General features: G+C 34.2%; 1 protein-coding gene across 1 annotated transcript in view; it reads right to left on the bottom strand.

Moving 5' to 3' along the window:
• The window catches only part of IL1RAPL1 (interleukin 1 receptor accessory protein like 1), a 613365-nt gene that overhangs the window by 255126 nt on the left and 336556 nt on the right, over positions 1-21683 (bottom strand). Inside the window, exons 3-4 of the mRNA XM_088521756.1 lie at positions 12452-12638; positions 11081-11234 (exon numbers count right to left, since the gene is read on the bottom strand). Of these exons, the coding sequence (XP_088377882.1) occupies positions 11081-11234; positions 12452-12638 (341 nt within the window). The remainder of the gene's footprint in view (positions 1-11080; positions 11235-12451; positions 12639-21683) is intronic.

Genomic DNA, 21683 nt, shown 5'->3' with positions numbered 1-21683 from the left:
ATGCAAGTCTTCTGTCCTCTGATACAATGAAGCACTCATCTTAATAAGGGAACTAGGTCAGCTGACATGTTTTTCTTAAAAGAATTACTTAATGATTTACTCAAAAAAAGAAAGAATTTTTTCAAGTCATTAAAGTCTTTTAATTTGGCTTGCAAAGCCTAGACAGATAATTTATGAGTTTTTGTTTTATTTTATTCTTGCTGAACTAAGTAACAGTTTTCCCATTTCCATTTTTTTAAAAAATGTAAATTATTAAGAATATATAATTATTAAGGATAGTATTAGGATCCCGAATTTGTATGTAAAGGTAAAATTTTCCTCCAACCCACATAAGCTATAGCAAAAAGTAAGAAATTTTCAGTGTTTTATAGTTTCTGTCAACATCATAGCAGGCATATATATCTGTATTTCTTTTGCAGCAGACCTGATAAATCATCACTCCTTCAGTTCTCTATCTATATCTATATCAAATGTACTATGACGGATCAGGAAGGTGCTCATCAACCACACAGACAAGAAGGCACCTAGAGCAGAACACTAGGGAATTTAGTTATTGAAAATACGAGCTGTAATCTGCCAAACAGCACATATATTAGTAGAAGGCATTCCAGGACACATACAGAAGTATTTTAAAATGTCCTTAGTTTTTCAGAAGCCAGTATACTTCCAAATACTTTTCTCCAACAATCCTCAGATCCTGTCTTTGCCAGAACAATAGCTGTATAGATCTGATTCCTAACGATGTGTAAGAAAAAAAAAAAGAAGAAAAAAAACCTAAACAAATAAAAAAGTCAGAAAAATTGACATCATCTTTTCTCAGGTGTGTTTTGTCTGTTATTATCAGTTCCTGGCCTCATCTTCATCTCAAGAACCTGCTGTTTTTTAAATATGACCCAAAAAAGGCAAAAGCTAGATATTGTTAGTTGTACAAAAATGACAAAGCATTTCAGCAAGCTTTACTTTTCTTTTTCCTTTTTTTTTTTTTTTCCTGAAGGTTTCGGAGTAGTTCCTCAGAAAACTGAATTTGCTCATAAAAATCTATATTAAAAAAAAAAAAGCATAGGCAGCCCACACAAAGGAATGAGCCTATTTCTATTTAAATTAGCTTATCGCAATGCATTTTTTGCCCTTTGCCAAGTTATTCATGAGTGACTTTCTGAATTCTCAGCGCCAGCTCAAAAATTCTGAAGAACGGATTGAATTGTTTTGAAGGAAGAAAAAGCAGCTTAAAAATTAAACTCAGTTTTCTGACATGGGAAGGAGAAGTGTGACTGCAGTGGAGAGGAGGTGGCAGATGCTCCATGTGTAAGGCTGGAGTGGCCCCGCAGAAGCAATGGGCTATGGTGGTCTCCATCCGGAGCGCGTGACTCCTGCACCGCCTTCCCGCGCAGCCGGTCTGGCCCTCGGCACCGAGCCTTGGCTCCTCCGCTGCTGACATAAGAGTTCAGTGGGGACTGAGATGCAGATGGGACATTTGCACAGGGCGATGGAACAACCGCAGCACTGTCTGTCGAGGAGGCAGGGCAGCCGCTTACAAGCTCCTGGCTTTAGCCCCCCAACCAAGCGTGTCCTGGAAGTGATGCCAAGAGCTGAAGCTCATTGCCAGGCTGAGATTTGAAAAGGCAGACTTGGCAAAGGGAGAGAGGCCAGTTTGGGGGTGTTTAAATCGCTGTGACAAAAAATCTTTTCTCTCTTCACATTTGTTATCCACCCAGGCATTAATGTCAGTTGATATCTATAGTAGAAATGCCCTGTCAGAAGACATTTGTAAGTGCTGAACAGAAGTAATCATTTAAAATAAATTTACCACCCCTACAGTGAAACATTATAATCCACCTACTTCCTAATAGGACATCTGTTCTGTTTACTGTAAATCCTGTATCAACACCTTTAGCTATAACATGAGTTGTATACAGAATTACGAAATATAAAAAGAAAGCTATCAGTTTTCTTCTTACCCAAATCATCCATTTCAAATAAAGTACAAAGCACAAAAAGTTACACTGTTACACATGCAGCATATATTATTCTAGCTGCCAAAATGAATCAAAACAGTAATATTTTAATAGAAAGCCTATACTTGTTTTGCACAATGCAGCTAGCTTAAATAAATGTACACTGTATATTTTCAGTAGCAAATCCATCCTAAGAAAATCTAAACACCATGAAAAACAGCAATAGTAATAATGTCGTAGACATGATGGTCTAGACAAAACAAAGTAGAAGAAATGCATTTTATTAGCCCAGCTAGACCAGCTGATATATTAACCTCTAGAGATCTGAAGCCAGGCTTGCACCCAGATAAGCTTGCTTATTCTTTAAACTACACATATTACACTAAAATCAGATATAACTTCTACTACAGAAGATTTGTTCTTCTCTGTTTCAAAAAGATGTCATTAATTTTAGACTTGCTTTATAGCAACAAATATTTTTTAGAGCTAACTTTGTTTCCAAAGAACATAAACATAAACCTGTGAAACATTACTCATTCAATCTATATGTCTATAATATGAATCTACATTTGAATTTGTCACCTAAAGTTCCTTTGATAATCAAAAGATAGAAACAGGGATTTGTCTAATGCAGTTCATCTGATCTGTTCTATACACTGACAATAGGATAAGTTGTGCCTTAAAACTGCTATAAGAAGAACTAGCTCATATGTAGATGGCCGTAAATATTAGATACAATGAATCTTACCCCTAGAGAAAAGCACAGAACAGGTCATCCATTCACCATAAATAAACCTCCCAAAACTGGAATAATATTATGCTATGGGATTATAGGCTTCATAAAGGGTATATTAAGGTCTGAATGTGTTTCTTGCCATCTGCTGTGTCTGGAGAAATATTCTTGTTTAACATGGGAAGGATGCAGTGGGGAGAGAGGGAATGCCTCAGAAGAGGAGAAAATTCACAAAAATCTTTCTATTCTAGTTCTCTTTTTCATTTTTTATAAAGAATATAGAGGAAATACACTGATTTATATCACTCCTCAGGTCTTGTTTCTATAAAGTTATATCTCATGTTTTTAAATTAATGCAGTTCTGAATGTGAATATAATACTTCAAAGTGAAAAGAAAAAGTGTATTAAAGAAATGCAAAATGTCATCACTGGTTCCAACTTCTTTCTCATATTCAAACAATTACCATATGTTATCAACTTCCCAACGGAAAAAAAAAAAAAAGAAAAAAATGGTAAAATTGTTTTTCTATATTAAGTTCTCACATTGATAAGTAAAACACCAGAAGTTAATTTGTGATATAATTTTTGATTTATTCATTCCTATTCCTTTTCATATATCTTTTATTTTTAAACTGTTCAGATAAAGTGTCCTAGAATAACACATTTATTCTCTTGACTGTTCTGTAAGTGTATTTTAGTCCTAAACTCCTATCAGTAAGCCAACAGTTTTGTCTACACTGACACCGGTAAGCATAGGTTGAAACTCTTCACCAAGTGAATAAAACAGGAACAACTTTAGTTTCTGTCAGACTTGAAATTATAGCCTATATTCTGGAGTCATGCAGAAATAGATAATTATGGTTTCTTGATTTTTATGGAGAAAAAATAAACGCTATCTACTATGCATGTCGGTGTGGATGGTCATGACATAGATCAAAAAATTTAAAGAAATTGTGTGATGGAATAGCCCATTAAACCCCAAGATTATAATAGTGTTTCCATTCCTCAAGGATTAGCAGAGGTTTTTGTTTTGTTTTGCTTTGTTTTTAGTTTGATTTCACTCTTAAATAAAAATTAGTTTTGATCTTTCATAGCAAAAATGTGAGAAAATTGATTCTGGCTCTGTTATGTTGATGGGCAAACCACTACTGATCTCAAAGAAATCTGTATATCACTAAAAATGAAAAAGAATTTAAAGAAATTTTTGTTTATTAAATTTGGCATGTGCTATTTTATATAATGGCATGTGCCATTATAAAATTTGTCCTTCATTTTAAAGCAATATACTCATTTAGCATGATTGTATACAAATTGGTTTTAAGGATGGAAGCAGCACTAGGTCCATGTGCTATTGTATTTGGGTATTTCACACCCTGTTTTATAAAAATATCATCGTAGAAAATCCACTGCATGCATACATAAACTAAAACTTGCAAACAAAAGCTTAGAAAGTTATAAAGTCTAGATTAAGAAAATATTGCTGGAATTCACATACTCAGGAGGAATATAGAACTAAAATGAAATCTTCTGATTCCATAGCAATAATGTGAAACATTAACATTGAATGTCATTTCACTGCATTTAAAAGGTTGTTTAACAAGCATCCTGGGTGTATTAAGAGAAGAATAACTTAATTTTCACAATATCTTATTGAACCAAGGGTTTATAACTCCTTTATATCTTTAGTAGTCACCAACGTTTACAGCTTCATGGTAAATACTTGTGTCTATAGTTTTTTTTTTTCATTATAGAATTAAGCTTATGTTAACAACTTCATCATACTTAACTGAAACAACAGTAAGGAGCAGTAGGGTAACAACGTAAACTTATCATATTTGTATCTAATATTCTAATAAGACTTATGATTAAAGGAAAACTGACTTGCACAAACAAACTTCTGTCATACACAGAAACAATGTTTCCTTAAGTTATTCTCAATTGATATAAAAATAGTTTTGGAGACATATTTTTTGTATTTTAAGTCCTTAACTTTACTTATGGGGCCACAATTAAAATAATAATAATAAATGAGACTATTTAACAGCAAGGTTTTTTAAGTTTAAAAAGTCATCGGCCTCCCATAAATAATCACATGCTACAAAACCCTCTTAATGTTCACTGACATTATATTGCCAACAGGGAGTACAGGACATTATTCAAACAGAAGTCATGACTTTAGTACTGCTTCATAGCAGTACTACCATGTAATTATTAAAAAACTCACATATTTGTTCTATATGTTTTCAGGGGGTCATTCTTTAATATCATATACGATATAGCAGAGGCCTCAAAAATTATGACACACTGAGAACAAGGATGATTAAAATAAGCTTGTGAACACTAAACCTTGCTTAAGTTTTACATAAACATAAAACTTCATAGTATATTTCAGGGTTTTATAGCTATTTTTTTTAATATTATCCATACAAATGGCCACTAATCATTTCTCCTCTTCAAAAGACACTCCATAAGGCAGAGAGGAAGTCCTGGGCTATCATAAGGGAGTACTTGCATAAAAAGCATTAGCAACACAAAAAATTAGCAACAGTAGCCATGTCCTGGAGGAAGTGTGATAAACAGTGTGAAAAATAAAAGTGTGAAAAAGATGGTAATTAAGAAAGAGAACATGTTATAGAGGTAGATTAAGCATGAATTAGGACCCTGTCTAAAATAACAGGCATATAAAGGATTAACCAAAAGGAGCAGGCTATTCATCTAATCTAATGTTACACAGAGGAAGCTCTGCGCCTTCCACAGCCCATGGGAAATGTCTTTAAAATTCTGCCTACCCAGCTCTGCTGCTTCTCTGAGTCACCGTCTAGCAGAGCTTCCCACGTGCTGTGACCATGGAACAGGGACGAATCTCTGATCATTTTAAAAATGGCCTTTGTGAATATCCTGATTAGGTGTTTCACAAAGGTAGAAAAGTCTGAAGGTCAGAAGCAGCAAGGATTTAGAGCCAAGGATCTGCCTCCGTTTAAATTATGCCTCTATTATTTTGCCAAATTGCTGAAGTTGGTTTTCTAATTCATAATTTCAACGTAAAACATACACAACATAATTTGCAGTTACTTTGAAGTAAAATACATAAGGCTTTGCTCATGCTGCCTTCATATGAATCTGGTTTTGAATAACCCATTAAACCCATTTACAATGAATATGTTAAATGAACATTTATATTGAACATTTTAATCAAATCTCTACATAATATTCTGATTATTATAACTCAAATGCACACAGGAGATCAATTTAGACCCTTGTTTTTGCTACACAAAAATGATTGCAATATAAAAGAAGATCACTCATTTACAATTAAAAAATACACCCCACCCACTATTCAGCCATGAATTTGCTAAATGTACAGGATTTTATGTATTATAAGAATGCTAGGTTCATTTTGAACACGCTGCTTTCATAAGGAGGGAATTGTTTGGTTTATTTTTATTAGTCTTTCCATAGAACAATAACAGTGAACGTAATTTTTCTCTGAACGTATTCAAGAGTTGAATTTAATTCTTGAAGGACAAAAGAAATAAGTATGAACTCTGATAATCACAGGGATCAGCTTAAATAAGTAAAACGAGGTCCTGGGTGCATCCAAAATGGTTTATTCCCAGCATTAGCTGCAGAGACTAAGCAGAATCTGTTCTCAAGGCATGAACGCTTGGAAAAGCATTGTTCCTTAATATTTTTCTCATTTAACACCGCATCGAAATAAATAATACATGTTTATTGCAGCATCTTTCTGTATTCTGAAGGAGATGGAACATTGGAAGTGGATAATCAATTCTAGCATTTGGGGGACAAAAGTGAGCACATTTTGTCTTATGTGATTAAAATACAGATCACTTTAGGCAGGATATAACCTTCCATGTCCCCTTTCAACAAGTCATAAATGGCTATGTGTATATTCTCTAGAGATATAGAAGACCCCAATTAAGTGAGCTGTTATATTAGAAATTTAGTATCTTTATAATTACCTTTTTTCATTGTGTTTACTTTCATGGCGGAGTTTTCAGCACTAAAAATACAGAGTGGCATATAGTCATTTAAGATTAAGATTTTTTACTGTCATGATCACGACTAAATCTTTTAGAAAGCAAAAGAAACAAAGCTTGTTCAACAAACACCAACTTTTAAACAACACTAATAGAGACAGCTGTAGTATAACAGTGAAGCATAAAAATGACAGTGTAACACTCATTTTGCCTACAAACCTAGTGAAGAAAGAAGTCATGAACAGCAGAGGGAAAGAATAAGCTGGTATTTTCAAGGTTGTTACAAGTATCTTAGGGCAAGCAGGCTAAATGTAAATAATGAAAAGATTCTTATCAATTTACATTATTTTTATTCATTATTAGCTTGTTAGTGAGCACATTCAAATCACTAAATCCAAAATCATACTCATTCCCATAGAAGTTGTTTTCAAGGTGATTTTAAGGGAACTAATAAATGAATAAAGACAACAAAATGTGTGAGAAAAGAATTCAGAAGTAAGAACCTACTGATTAGTTCTGATTTCATCTGCAAGGTATGAGGACTTATTGTAACAGAATGGAAAAAATATATACATTTAAAACTAAAAAAAAGTCACTGAAAGATTGAATAAGTAATGCTCCAGCTGCAAGTTGGCATGGTCCGTTTGCTTTATCATATGCATCAAGAATAGATATTTTGTTATTGCAGTGGGGTGCATATACACTATCTCTTAGACTCAAGCTGGCCTTCCTTTGACCTGCATGATATTCTGCAAAGGCTGAAAGACTTTGTGCTTGTAAATATCTTAGTTGTACAGGCAACAGAAAGAATAACAGTAACCTTAACATTTAACCAAAATAAATTTCTGCTGGAAAAAGCTCCCTAGCAAACTAATAGTGTGCTATTAAAATATGAACCTTTCCCCCATCTGAACATGTCCTTAATCAAGATTGTCACAGGAAGCTGATATACCACACATCAAAAAAAAATTACTAATGCTAGCCAGGCTGTTGGTGTAGATGTCTACAAAAGATTTACTATATTGCACCACTTTTTAAATGCATGATTACATAATAGCAAACCAAGAACCATCAATTATGTTGTTTATGTGAATATTTTCATTAATGACAAGCTGTAAGAATCAGTGTGTACAGTTTGCACGTTGCAAAGTAGATAATTTCTAAGTCAGATGCAAGTGAAAAAAAATGAAAAATGATTCAGATCATTTAAGTGATATTTCCAATGTAAGATACAGATTTTCCAAGTAACATTAGTTTTTTTGTTGTTGTCTTATTTTTCTTAAAAAAAAAAAGTCCTAATAGAAAACTGCTGGATATTCTAAGACAAAACTACATTTTGAAGTAGAAATAAAGTATGTATTGATTTGTGGTAAGGAAAACATAGCTAATGTGATTGCCATTACAAGATATTTTTCATAAAATCAAGAATGTGACCACTAAAAGTGGTCATTATTTTATGCTTGTTACTTTAAAGGTGTGTGTAAGATGCGATTCAATACATACAATTTAAGCCACAAAGGGCAACATTTTTTTCTCAATCTACAACAGGTAGAAAAAACAGTCTCTATATGGGGGTTAGAGATTTTCAATAGCTATAGGTATATATACTTATTCTTATATATTCTTATAGTTACTATTTATAATATTTTATATTTCTTTTTTCTCTTTTTATGTCTCATTTTGATAAACTCTTTACAGATTACCCAATATGTATGTTAAAATTTATGGAAAGTCTGAGACAACCAATTCTCAAAACAATTTGCTTAGTCATACTTTTGATTTTCTTTTATTTTAAACCAAAAATGTTTGCCATAGCAATTTCAAATGCCTTAGAAATATTTTTTCTGTCTTTTTTGGAGCTGAGAATTATTGATGGAATTTGTTTTTATCAACAATTGACAAATACATTGTTTACCACTACTACTTGGAGACGTGGGAGAATTAGAAGAAATGTAAAAAAATAAACAAAGAAAAGAGCTCCTAAATGCCCCAAATACAATCAGTCCACAATATATGCTTTAGTCCAATGTAAGAGATTGCATGCTAAAAAGACCCATAATCCCTTAGTTTTAAGTAAGTATTCATTAATATAGTAAAGTGTTCAACTATCAGTTTAATTTGTTACTTTTATTTTAGTTACAACATTTATTTCTAAATTCCTAAATTAAATTTCCTTTTCAAAAGAAGCAAACAATCAATATACCTCTTCTGCCCGGACAAAACAAAACTAAACTAAACTTGACATGTAAAGTATTAAATTCTGATGAAGAAATGATAAAAAGTTATATAATGACGTAAGTACAGCTGTAGTTTAAAATTACTAGTACTCTGAAAAGGTCTGTTAATTCTGTTTAGTCTCATTATACTAATAAGGACGATATGAAGACCTACAGTACTACCAAAGCAGTTTGGGGGTTGTCTGGATATCTGGCAGCGTTTCCAGACTACTTGGAAATTATACGTATCTCTCCATAAGCATTCATTCATTCCCTCCATAAGCATTCATTCATTTTTGGCACATCAGAATCAGTCACATCTCTTTCTCTCCCTACGTAGTTAAACATTAAACACTGAACTCTTACCTATACCACAAGTGAGTTTTTTTTTTTTCCTTCTTTTTTTTTTTTTTTTTTAATCATTACTACAGACAGTAAGATGCATCCAGTTGTGGTGCTTTAAACATTGCTGTTCCCCCTGCACAGAGACTGCTAATATATGATGTATGGACTCAAATGGTACATAGTCCTCAGGTGATCCCTGTTGTGAGTTGTCACAGTGACTGCAGGGATCACCTGAGGACTATGTACCATTTGAGTCCATACATCATATATTGAAAAAGATAACTGACAACCTCCCTCTGATATAAACGAAATTCTTGAGGACTCTGTTTCTGCTTTTTGCATATGATGGTCAAACCAACCAAGTATATGGATGTTTACGCTGAGGTTAATCACTAGACAGTAATTGCCTGTCTGTACTGACCAAATAAATCAATTCCATATACAAGAAAAAATATGAAGAGATCCTGAATATTGAGATTAAATAAATATGATTGATCACCTGCATTCTCTCAAAACAACATAAACAATATGATTGCCAGACAAATCTACTAGAAGAAAATTACAAACTATTTTTCACTGTAATTTCTGATAATGTAAGTGGCAAAAATCTCACTGTTACAGCTCAACTTAATGCATAACATACATGCAGTCACTAATACTCAGCACACAATATATTTCTGTATCAGCTACTCAAATGTAACAATAAAAGCCCCACAGAATGCCTTCTACAAGATTCTTTTGCTTACTTGATACTCAAAGAGTGCACAAGCAAGCGATTTTATGAACAGTATGAATTTAGATAATATTCAGTTTCACCCAAAAATCCTGTTCCTGCCTTGTTTTAGAGAATATGACATGGAACTACATCACATTACATAGATCATGGATCCTGTCTTCCAGTGTCATAACTGCAAAAGCTAATTCTCTACCTTAGGTATAGCTATATAGTTTTATATTTTTATAAAACAGAGGTTAGAGATGTAGTGAGAAATGGAAAAATTGAATTGAATTGAATCAATTGAAATTGATTGTTGTTCATAATATTCTGCATCCCTCATACTGTATATATTTTTGTTTTCAGCTATGATGGATTTGTATGTTGATATGGTAACTTTAAATGCAAACTGCATTAAATGCATCTTCTTCCATTGCTGTTTGCGAGATTATACAGTTTATTTTTTGTTATGTAATTGCACTGTTAAAGTTAATGTTTCAAAATGTTGTTGAAGCCAAGGATAAGTGGGTTAAAAAATCAGACTAATGGAAAATATGTTAATTGGTAACTATTACACATGATGATTGAGATCAAGAAGTTCTTGAACTACTAACTACAGAAACCTGGGAGAGAATAACAGAGAAAGAATGATACCATGCTTCATTCACACATTGTCCCGATACTACTCCTTAAGTGTCCATTACATTGTTGCATTGACCTAGACAGACTAAACAGAATTTTAACTTGATCTGATCCAGTACATATATTCTTAATATCTCAAGGCATTTAACCACAAGAAAAACTATGATCAACTTCATGATCTTACTTTCCATTAGAGGCAATGATGCTGAAGTTACCTGTTCCTTGTGCCTATTTTTCAATCAGAAACATGACCTTGCCATGGACTACTGCCACAGGCAAAAACTCAAGACTTGTTGAAAACATTAGATGTTACTAGTGTAATTTTATATATCCACTGTTCCTACATCAGCATACAGCAAAGTTTTGTGCCTTTAGCCTTTTGTGCCTTTAGGTTTAAGTAGATTCAAATACATCCCAAATTACAACATTCAATATCTTTTTTCTATATATAATGGATAGAAAGAACCCATAATTACCTGTAACTGTTAATTCTGTAGTTCTTCGGACAACAAAGATTCCATATTTTAACTCACAAGTATAATTTCCAATGTCATCCTCTTTAACTTCCCGAATGACAAGAGTGTCCTTTTTAAATACAATACTTGATCTCCATGTCCTTGATTTGCATTCCTGTTTAAAGATAATATAACACTTCAGTGACTCTGTTCTTCTACTTCAACCAGACTACACTCTCAGTGTTTTTCCAAACAAGAAGTCTAGAAAAGAACTCAACATATTAATGAATTTTACATACACTAAATATCTCAAATATCTCATTACATTAGTTTAGTGTTGTTTTAAAAACAAACAAACAAACAAACAAACAAAAACATAACATTTGTCAAGAAAAAGACAAGAAGAAGAGGATTTGATTCCTCTGGTCATCTGGTGATTCTGTGATTTTCTTTGCCATTAGTTTGTTGAGGAGCTCCTATTTCATTTATTTATTTGCTCTTACAATTATGTTTGTGATCCGTGACTGTTATATTACCAATAGGTACAGATTTCAAGGGAGAAAGGTTGTTTTTTTTTGTTGTTCTGTTTTAATAAAATGATGGCTAAAAATTGAGAGAAACAGAAAGACGAGAATGAGGAGAAGCCAGGACAAATTATATATATCTTTGTGAAAACATTTAGAATCAAAGCTCTTTGAAGATTAGGTAAGCTCAGTATCAACAAAATAATAACAACTATAATTTAAATTTTATTACCAAAATGCTATATTTTCCTTTTTTTTTTTTTTTTCTAGGACTTGATCCTTAAGAGGTAGAAATCAATATACAATATTGAAATAAAGCTATTAATGAAAACTATGCAGTTACTGATAACTGCAAGTAAGAGTTAATATACCCATACTAAAAATTAGGAAGTCATTGCTGAATTCTGTGTTGTAAAAACTCAGGTAATTTGATAATAGCACACACAGCTTGTTTATTTATTTTCCCAAGGAGACTGTATGTCTGAGGTTCTAGAAACATGCCCTGCAGCCTGGTATAGGACTAGCAGTTGCTGTACATACAGTTTACATGACTTTTTATTAGCATATCAGCTCAGTCCAGACTGGCAAAATGGGCTTTTTTGCCCTCTCATTAGCAGAAAGCTGCCAATTATTTATGATATCCATAAAAAAGATATTAACAAAACACTAAATCTGAAGTTTACTAAAGAAAGAATTTGAATCTGTTTCTTGTTTAGTTCATTTTCCTACTCTTCTATGTATCCATTCTGGTGACTACTTTTTAATAAATCTTTAAAAATATCCAAGTTGCATATCATATTTATATCATGGGAACGAGCAGAACACAGCATAATACCTTGTCAAAGATAAAAATCTTTGCATTCCTTACCTTATACCAGAGGATTTCAGGCTCTCTAAATGGAAATAAAAAATCCTCTATTTCAGGGCATGAAATTTCCTTGCTTTTGCTAAGTTCAGCTTTTTCAAAGTACTTCATCTTTGAATTGTAGCAGAGTCCAGTGTCATTTTCACCCACCGTCAGCGAAATGGACACTTTCATACAGTAAGTGGAGTTTCTGTAATGCAATAAAATAGAAATAAAAATCTAATATGAAAAAAAAATGAATGCCAATGAACGTGACATTGCTTTTAAGTCATTATTTTAATCCCAAGACAGAGAGAAAATCTCTGTGTTTATTTTTCCTTTTCCTTGAACTCCTTCTAATAGTACTGTCCTTATGTTGTTTATTTGAGGACAATTTCCTCCAAAGCAAATATGCAATAAAAGCTTCATGTCTTTACCAATGAAACATGACAACCATCTTGCTGACAAACATGATTGCAACAGTTCTCCAGGTGAAGAGGTCATTTCATAGTACCACAGGCTAATGCCAAAGAGGCACTTTGGCATCACACTGGGAGCTGGGATATTAAGCAACCTTTCAGATTTGAACATGCTTTCAAGTGGAAACAGTAACCTTTATGCAGCCTTTGATTAAAATGAGTCTTATGACCATCCCAGTTATAGAATAAAAAGGGGATATTTTACGCTAAAGAACTGCTAACTTATCTACCTTAGCCTCCAGTCCCCATACTCCCAGGCCAAAATGTTATTTCTACATTCTCTGCAACCTTCATTAGTTTGGTCTCTGTCCTGAAACTTAATACTTCCTCTACTGCTGAATGTTGACATGCCAGACAGCCAGAGACCAGGGAACATTGTTTTGCTTCCCACATTTCACTATGCACTTTAATTAGTCTCAGAGACAAAACTACTTAAAATGATTTTTTTTTCTTTCATTTGCACAACAGGAGAGTGGCTAACGCCGAGCACTTCCCAGAAATGCTCTGTGACAATGCAAGATTTCTCTCCTGCTGATTTTTAAATGCATTTGACCCTTAATCTGCTGAAAGAGGATCCTGCAGAGAGGACTGAAAAAACATTCCTTTACTTATTTTCATTCTCAGACTCTATGAGCTGATTGCTGATTTACAGCAGTCAAATATCTGACAGGGCAAGCTCTGAAAGACAGCTACATTTTCATATTCTCTTTAGATTTCTTCAAAAGTTTCCTTTTTTTCTGTTCAAGAGGTGATAGAAATGCCTAAGAAAGAAAAATATGAAATATTTCATTCAAAGCACTTGACAGCACATTTCCTAAAGAAAATATAAACCTGCAAAGGAAGATATAAGTAATTAATTTCTAAGAGCTTACTCTTATAAATATAGATTCTGGAACTGAATCAGCCGAACCTATCCAGAGGATTTCAGGACATGTAAGAACAACAAACAAAATAGTATCTCTGTAAATTAGGGCTAACTCTAACTTCTTACTCTGCTCAGGAGTAAGAATAAAATAGAGTTGTCTAAACTCTACCCAAAGCAAAGAAAGAAGGTATTCATTGAATATTGATTGTCTTTTAAGCTGTTTAAGAGCCATTGCTTACATGTAAATACAATTCAGAATCATTCAGAATTTTAATGAACACATTTGCATTACTGTATCTTACATTACATTATTCCTCCATTTAGGTGTTATTTGGAATATTTATTTGTAGCTTAAAGACATCATAAAATGTTATCTAAGTCAGTTTTTCAAAATCAGTAATTTTCTCTTTCTGTATTCTTGAAAGACCAACCCTTTGGAAACAGTTCCACCAAGCAATCCACCAAGCTCTCAGGGTCAGAAGCAGAGTACACAAACTAGACAACAGGGCTACATTATTAAATGACAGGGAAAATATGCATGGAAGTATTGGATATTTAAATCATACATTTAGATGTTCTCTTTTATTCTTTTCCTTGGTTTTGGGTTTTATGTTTTGTTCAATTACTGAATCTCAGGAATTAAAAATTCCTAGAAGCCTGAAAAATTGCCCTTAACTGTAATCCTATTTCTCTGAAAAATTTCTTTCTTGTTTTTCCTTCAGAGGAAATTGGACAAACATTTAATTTATGTTTTGGTCTGCTAAGGGTTCTGTGCTGCAATAGCAGCAATGCCAATACCTAGATCTCTTGTGAGGAACACTCATGTTTCCATCCTTTTGCTTTACCTTTGCTTTACCATCCTTAGGCTTAACCATGTATCGGAAGAGAGATGTTTTGGAAATACCTCAGGTTTAAACCTGTTGCTTGAAGGGAATGTTAGTATTTATTGATTTAAAGTTGTAAGCATCTGTAATTTGAGCCATATAAACAGTGCTTTCGCAGACAAAACCACAAATTGACTGGGCTTTAAGATGACTAAATCCTAAACTATCAGCTACAAGGGACTGAAACATTTTGCCTGGACACCAGTCAACCAAGTGCCCTAACAGGGTTTTCTTTTGAGGGCTTAAAGTATCATGAGATGAACTTACAACTCCAGATACTGAGATTCCACACACTAACTGCACTGTCATTCCAACTCTATCTGGTATTCTCCATCAGAAGCCAAGGCTGCTGCTAGAAAAACAGAAGACTGTTGGGAAGAAACCAAACCCAAGAATAATGATATAAAAGGCAGAACACAATAAAACAACATGGACAATGGAAAACAAGCTAATGGATTCAGAATCAGAAAAGCAGAAGGCAAATTCAAGCAGTCCTCTGGTGGGAGTGAAGAAGAAGGACAAGCTGAGCTGTTTGCTGCTTACAGCTGGAGCGTAACTGAGTAGATGCGGGGTCCCTCAGCTAGCAGAGCGCAGAGCAGGCAGCAGTGTCCTGGACGCGAATGCCTCAGAGGGTCAAAACTACTAGAGTGTTAGAGCAAAGGAAATTTCCCTTACGCATCTTAGTGGAGGCACCAGACCAAAACAAAACAAAAATATTTTACACCACAGTATACTGTGTGTTTATTTTATTTTATTCCCTGTGTACTTTATAACCCAGCAGAAACTTTGCTACATTATTTATTAAGAGCAAATCCTGCAAAAAAATTTTCTCCTTTCACTCTCCAGGGTGGTCTGAGCTACAGGCCTTTAGGACTAGGCAGTTACATTCCAAAGCAACATGGGTCAAAAACCCGTCATCTGTGAGACAGCTACTAGAAAAACTTTCAGCGGTATAAATCACACAGGCTACAGAAACATTGTAAAGAATTTACTAGAACTGTATATATTTCCCCTTCCCTGCCCACTTTCTTACTAGGGGTAGGAAAAAATCCAGCTGGTTGTCATATCGCTTACACAAAACTATTTCACAGGGTATGTCAGTAGCTATTCTTGGTTTGACATGGTCTCAGAAAGCAGTCTTCACCCTAACTTGCGTTATTTCTATATTCTTGGCCTATAGGCACAAAAGTAAAAATAACGGCAATAGTACTTGCTAAATATGTTGATCCTATTGTTTTCCTTTTCTTGGTTTTCTTTTTTTTTTTTTTTTCTTTTCCCATTCATATTCCTTATGTCTTTTAGGCCCAGTAGCAAAGGATCTGTACCTGAAAAGCTTTTGATAAAGATAAGACAGAAGAATGTGTAAAAGACTTGAGTTCTCTGAAGCCTTCGTCTGTATCCTAGGAATAGTGGCGCTCCTGCTCAGATTCCTACAGCTCCTCTGAATCTTCTTAACAGATTTTATTTATTCTCTTGTTTGTACAGCACATGAAAGCATACAGAGTACTAACCAAGATCTGTCTAAAGAAGAACAGAAGACTTCTGCATTTCACCCATTTCTCTGCTTGAATCGACATCTACTTCACCAGTGGATGCCTATCTATCATCTGATTCTCCTTAATATTTGTGGATCTGAAACTGTCATAGTAGTATATTCATATTGGGTATCTTATGTAACCTTGAAATTCAGATCCTGTGACAAAGAGGAACATGACAAAAGTGAAGAGCCCTATGTGGAGAACTAAAAAAGGTTACATTTGCAGTAGAGAAGAATGAGAAGTATGGAACAGCGATGGTAAAGAAAAGATTAGCAAAGAGGAGATGTGGATAGAAAGAAGAAAAAATAGAAAAGAAATGCACTGAACAATCACAAATACATCCATATTAAAATTTTCTTCTTCTTCAGTACTCAGAGCAATTCATTAATGACTCTGCTTAACTCTTGTCCCTATTTGAGTGTTCTGATGTAAGATCAATGAAGATGTATAGCTCTGATATTCTCAAGTATTATGTACAGCTTTATCTTCCTTGAATTAAGTCAAATTATATAAATTTTTAATAGATGGTCCTATGGAATGCTTTACAATTTTAGGCAAACTGCTTCTAAAAAAAATCAAAAAACCTTAAGATTGCAAGTAACTATTTCTACAAAACAAATTTAATGTTCAGAATAATTCTTAGCAACTGAAACTACTTTATGGCCACCATTCATTAGTTCAAGGAATTGCTGTACTTGTTGCTATTTAAAGTCATCTTTCATAATATTATGCAATTAAAAATAAAAATGAGCCAGTGCAATAAAGCCTGTCATTTACCCATGTTACAGCATCAGTGTGGTTGCCAACAGTATTATTACTAAATCTTTCCTTCAACTGAATCAAAAAGAAAGGATTTGATCTGTGCCTGTCTTTGCTAGACCATATTCTACTCACTTCTCCTTTCTCACGAATACTATGAAACTTTACATATGGAAAGAGGGCAAAGTCTAATACCTTAGTGTATTTTACTAATTTTGAACCCTGAAACCAATGCATTGAAGAGGTCTGGAGCATTTGTTAGCACCAGATGGGGAATGACTGCAATGTTTAACTAAAGACTTGCTGTTTAGCATCGTGCCTGGTAATTAGGCTTTTGAGCTGAACAAACCTTCTGATGTTTTGAAGCAAAATATAATGATATTGCTTTTTTCAGATGCATGCTGGGAAATATTCATATGCCTTTCAATATTCTTAACAGAAGAGAAAATGGTCAAATTGCAAAAATCAGAGTACAGTAATCTTGTATCTAAGGTATCAAGACTAGCAGCATAATCCACCATATTCATGGGGATCTCTATACCCTTCATTGAGGAATCATATAAGGAAAAGACTGGGGAAAAGTGTACATTAATCCTACTGAAGTACATGCCTGCCATGTTGTCCATATGTAGAAAACAAAGACTCTTGTGAAATTTATCACAGATTACCCAGGTGTCCCAAAATCGACAGATTAGCAGGAGGCATATGTTAAATGCTTTAAATATTCCCAAAGTATTTGATTTTGAATACATTTTTAAAGTCGAGAAAAGCAAAGACATAAGTTTTCAATACACGAGTATTTTTATTCAGACTAAGTATCGTGGTTATAAGAGTATCCTAAAGGAATACCCTTTTGATCACAACCAGTCAATCTTCTCAATTATTAAATAATAAATTGCTATTATTAAATAATAAAACAAAAAAATAAAAGTGTACATCTGCAAATGTCATTTCCTTTCTTTTTCTACTAAGAAAAGGCTATGTGGATGCGGAGTCTATGTGGAGTTCCAAAGTCTCCACAGATGCATATGAATCATCTTGTTAAATTTCAGAAGAAAAGCTTTTCCAAATAGTAACTCCACAAGTTTAAAGGAGAGAGAACTTTGGGAGAAAGAAAAAGCTTGGGAATGAGACTTTATTAGGATTAGTTGGTTTTAGTTACTTAATTACTTACAGTAGTTGGTTGTTTTAATTTCCTTGGGGTTTTCAAAAAAAGTTTTGAATTTACAAAGTCAAGACAAAACATCCTCCAACTTCATAAAATCAGCTTATTAATCTTTTTAGATCAACTGCTAACATAAAATATTAATTCAGTGTTAGACACATGGATTGGAAAAAAAAAAAAAAAGAGAAGATTGATCATTTGAAAACTTTGCAAAGCAGCATATAGAGGGTTAAGTTTCACACAGTTTGTTATCTGTGGCAGAATATCAGGAATATAGATTAACCATCTTTCTCTAGAAATGAAGGAAAATTTTCTTCTTATTTACAGCATAAATGTGTATCTCATTTTTTTTTTCAAAGAGGTTTCAAAGGTAAGTATACAAAATAGAGCAAGCTCATGTAGCCTGATTTATACATTTTGTAGTTTCTGGCGGTGTGGGTTTTTTTGTTTGTTTGCTTGTTGGTTGGTTGGTTTTGTTTTGTTTTGTTTTCTGAATTCTTCATTCCATCTGTTCAGCCTGGAGAAGAGAAGGCTGAGAGGGGATCTGATCAGTGTCTATAAGTACCTCAAGGGAGGCAGTGAGGAGGATGGTGCTGGCCTCTTTTCAGTGGTGGCCACTGACAGAACTAGAGGTAATGACCACAAACTGAAGCACCAAAAGTTCCACATGAACTTAAGGAAGAATTTCTTAACAGTGAGGGTGACAGAGCACTGGAACAGGCTGCCCAGAGAGCTTGTGGAGTCTCCTTCTCTGGAGATCTTCAAAACCCACTTGGATGCAGTCCTGTGCCACGTGCTCTAGGTGACCCTGCGTGTGCAGGGGGGTTGGACTAGATGACCTCTAGAGGTCCCTTCCGACCTTACGCATTCTATGATTCAACTGTCAAACAGTAAGTGTCTACATGGAAAGTATCTCCTTCAAATTTGATAGAGTACAAAATAAAAGAGAAATAAAATGAGATAATTTTGTAGATAAAAATATATATTTGGGTTTGCATTGCACTTCTGTGTTGCATATGGGCCTACTTAACAGATGTGATCAGGGAACATCCTGCATATCTGCGTTATACTTAATCTCAAATTTTGTTAGACTGCTGAACTTTTTCCATTCCACTGAAGACACAGAACCTCATGAGGCTGGATGAGGACATGCAAGTATATATTTTTTGCCCTTATAAGAAACCATGTGAGGGCAGCAACTTTAGCATCATCACAAGAAAAATCATGGAATTAAATCATTCAGAGATTTCTAAATTCTACCATGTCAAATATCTCCAGGACTGGAATGACCTTTATACAAGATAAATCTGAGTATATTTATGTACACTTCCATATATTTGATTAAGATCTAAAATAACCCTTGAAAATAAACATTGGTCAGCACTGAGTGTTGCAACGATGTCAAATCCATTTTGAAATTAATTCCTTCATAGGCTTGCAGATCTGTACAAAATTATTTCCACTTTTTCTACCATTCTGGTAAACTAAATATTTTTTTAAAAAATAAACAGGCAGATGGGAGAAATTCTTAGCTAGGAGTGCCAAAAAGTTTGGCTATTTTGATAAAATATATTAATTCCTAACCATCTTCTTTTTAATATTACTGAACACTGTCAAATCTGGTATTACTTAATCCTATACAGAAGTGTCATTATGTCTGACAATAAAAAAATATAATGAATAATTCTTTCAAGGAGGAAAAGAAAAAGATACATTTATTTTAATCTCTACTTTTATATTCAGCTTTGTGTAACATTGCTATATATGTATCAATTAATTAATTAAAAGCTTATGTAGGCTTTCTATAAAGAAACACTAAAAAGTGGAGGCCGCAAAAGTGCTATAAACCTCACAGCCAGCATGATTTTCAATGTTTAATCACTGTTAACATACCAGAGAATCAACCAAGCTGTTACTTCTGGTGTTTAGAAAAAGAAGGGAGAGCAATTAATCTGAATGAACCCATTTTCATTATTGATACAGATGGATAATGAAGCCAATCATCACAAAATACCAGCAGTTGCTAATAATACTTGACTAATAGAGTTTGCTCTAACAATTACTGCTAACTAGGATTAGCTGTAAGTTACCAAATAAACTTATGCTTAAAGCAGGAGCAACTCTATTTCATATAAAATCACTTAAGTACCATAATATTACTAATTACTTTCCTGTGCATACACCACTGTATCTTAACTCCAATCCTGTTTGATTTGATACATCTGTGTAAAACCATTACTTTTAAAAGAGCCTACAACAGCACTGTAAGTCTCCCTCACAGATTTGCACTGTAGCACTCAAGAGTGTGCCAGAATGTGAGCGTCAGAAAATAAGATGCTTGATATTATAAAAGAGTTTTCTTTTTTTCTTCTTTTTTTTTACAGCATGTCTTAATCTCAGGTTTTTATGTGTTTCCAGTCAGTACATCTACTCTGATTAACTTGAGGGAAAAAGGCATTGGGAAACCTGCAGCTGCTAAACTAACTATGTTTTAACTCGCTGGTCACCTGATAATTTCAGTTTCATTCTTTTTCTGAAGGTAAATGGAAGCTATAATAAATTGGTCACATGCTGTCACATATCAATTTGTTTCTCATCTGACCTGTCCCAAATATTCAGGAGAAATGTAAAATTTGCTAGAATCTGTTCCTAGGAGGCAAGTTTTTCCTTTGCCTCTTTTATTAAATAGATTTTCAAGTACTGAAAACTTCAGACTTAAGATATACAATAGCAAGTAAGCAGCAGTTTGGTATTTTTCTTTAAGACGACAAATCCATTTAAATCCAATTATATGAAAACATATAAACTAGCAGGTAACTATTCAGGCAGGAAAGAAGAGGAGGAAGTGGAGGCAGAATGGGAGAAAAAAAAAAACAGCTGAAAATATACAGCAAGTTTTCTCTGAACTTTAGCACTTACAATACAGACCTCTACATCTGAATTAGTTACCTAGAGAACTAGATACTTGTAGGACAGTTTATTTGCAAAATAGACAGCTCAGATGGGTCACCTTCATGAAATTTCTCTCTTTCCTAGATGGAATATAAAGACAGAATTCAAGAACTCCCCTTTGGCCTTGCCAAACAGACCGTTCTGGGAGTTCCTGTGACCTGGTTCCCACAGCTATCATCCCTCATCAGAATGACTGTGTCTGGAGGGGAGCATGGCCAGGGCTTGGCCACCTTCTGGTCCCCATGTATCCTGTAGGGAGTGGTGTGACCAGCAGGACCATCGAGAGGAGTATAACTCATAGCGGGGACATGCTGCTCGTTAAATGGAAGGCAGCGCCTGCATACACACATGCACATGGCTTTCCTGAAGAGGGAACCTTCACCAGCCTCCATTTCTGTTTTCTTTTGAAGAAAATGTGGCTACATTTTGCTTCCTGGTTGAAGAAAGGGTTCTTTTCATCCAAGGCTCTTAGGATGAGACTACGCTCACCTGCTCTACAAAGGCAGAGTTCAAAGAAAAGATTAACAGGACAAATAGATCTTTTGAGCTGCTGGCAGTGATCACCGGGAAAGAAAACATCCTCCTGCACTTCCGAAGAAGTCACAGAATCATAA

Source organism: Tinamus guttatus, unplaced genomic scaffold, assembly GCF_059628265.1.
Source record: "Tinamus guttatus ecotype Peru unplaced genomic scaffold, ASM5962826v1 Tinamus_guttatus_pri_ptg000008l, whole genome shotgun sequence".
NCBI classification, from domain to species: Eukaryota; Metazoa; Chordata; class Aves; order Tinamiformes; family Tinamidae; genus Tinamus; species Tinamus guttatus.
Note: the sequence above shows the minus strand (reverse complement) of the source record. Positions and strands in the feature narration are given on the sequence as shown.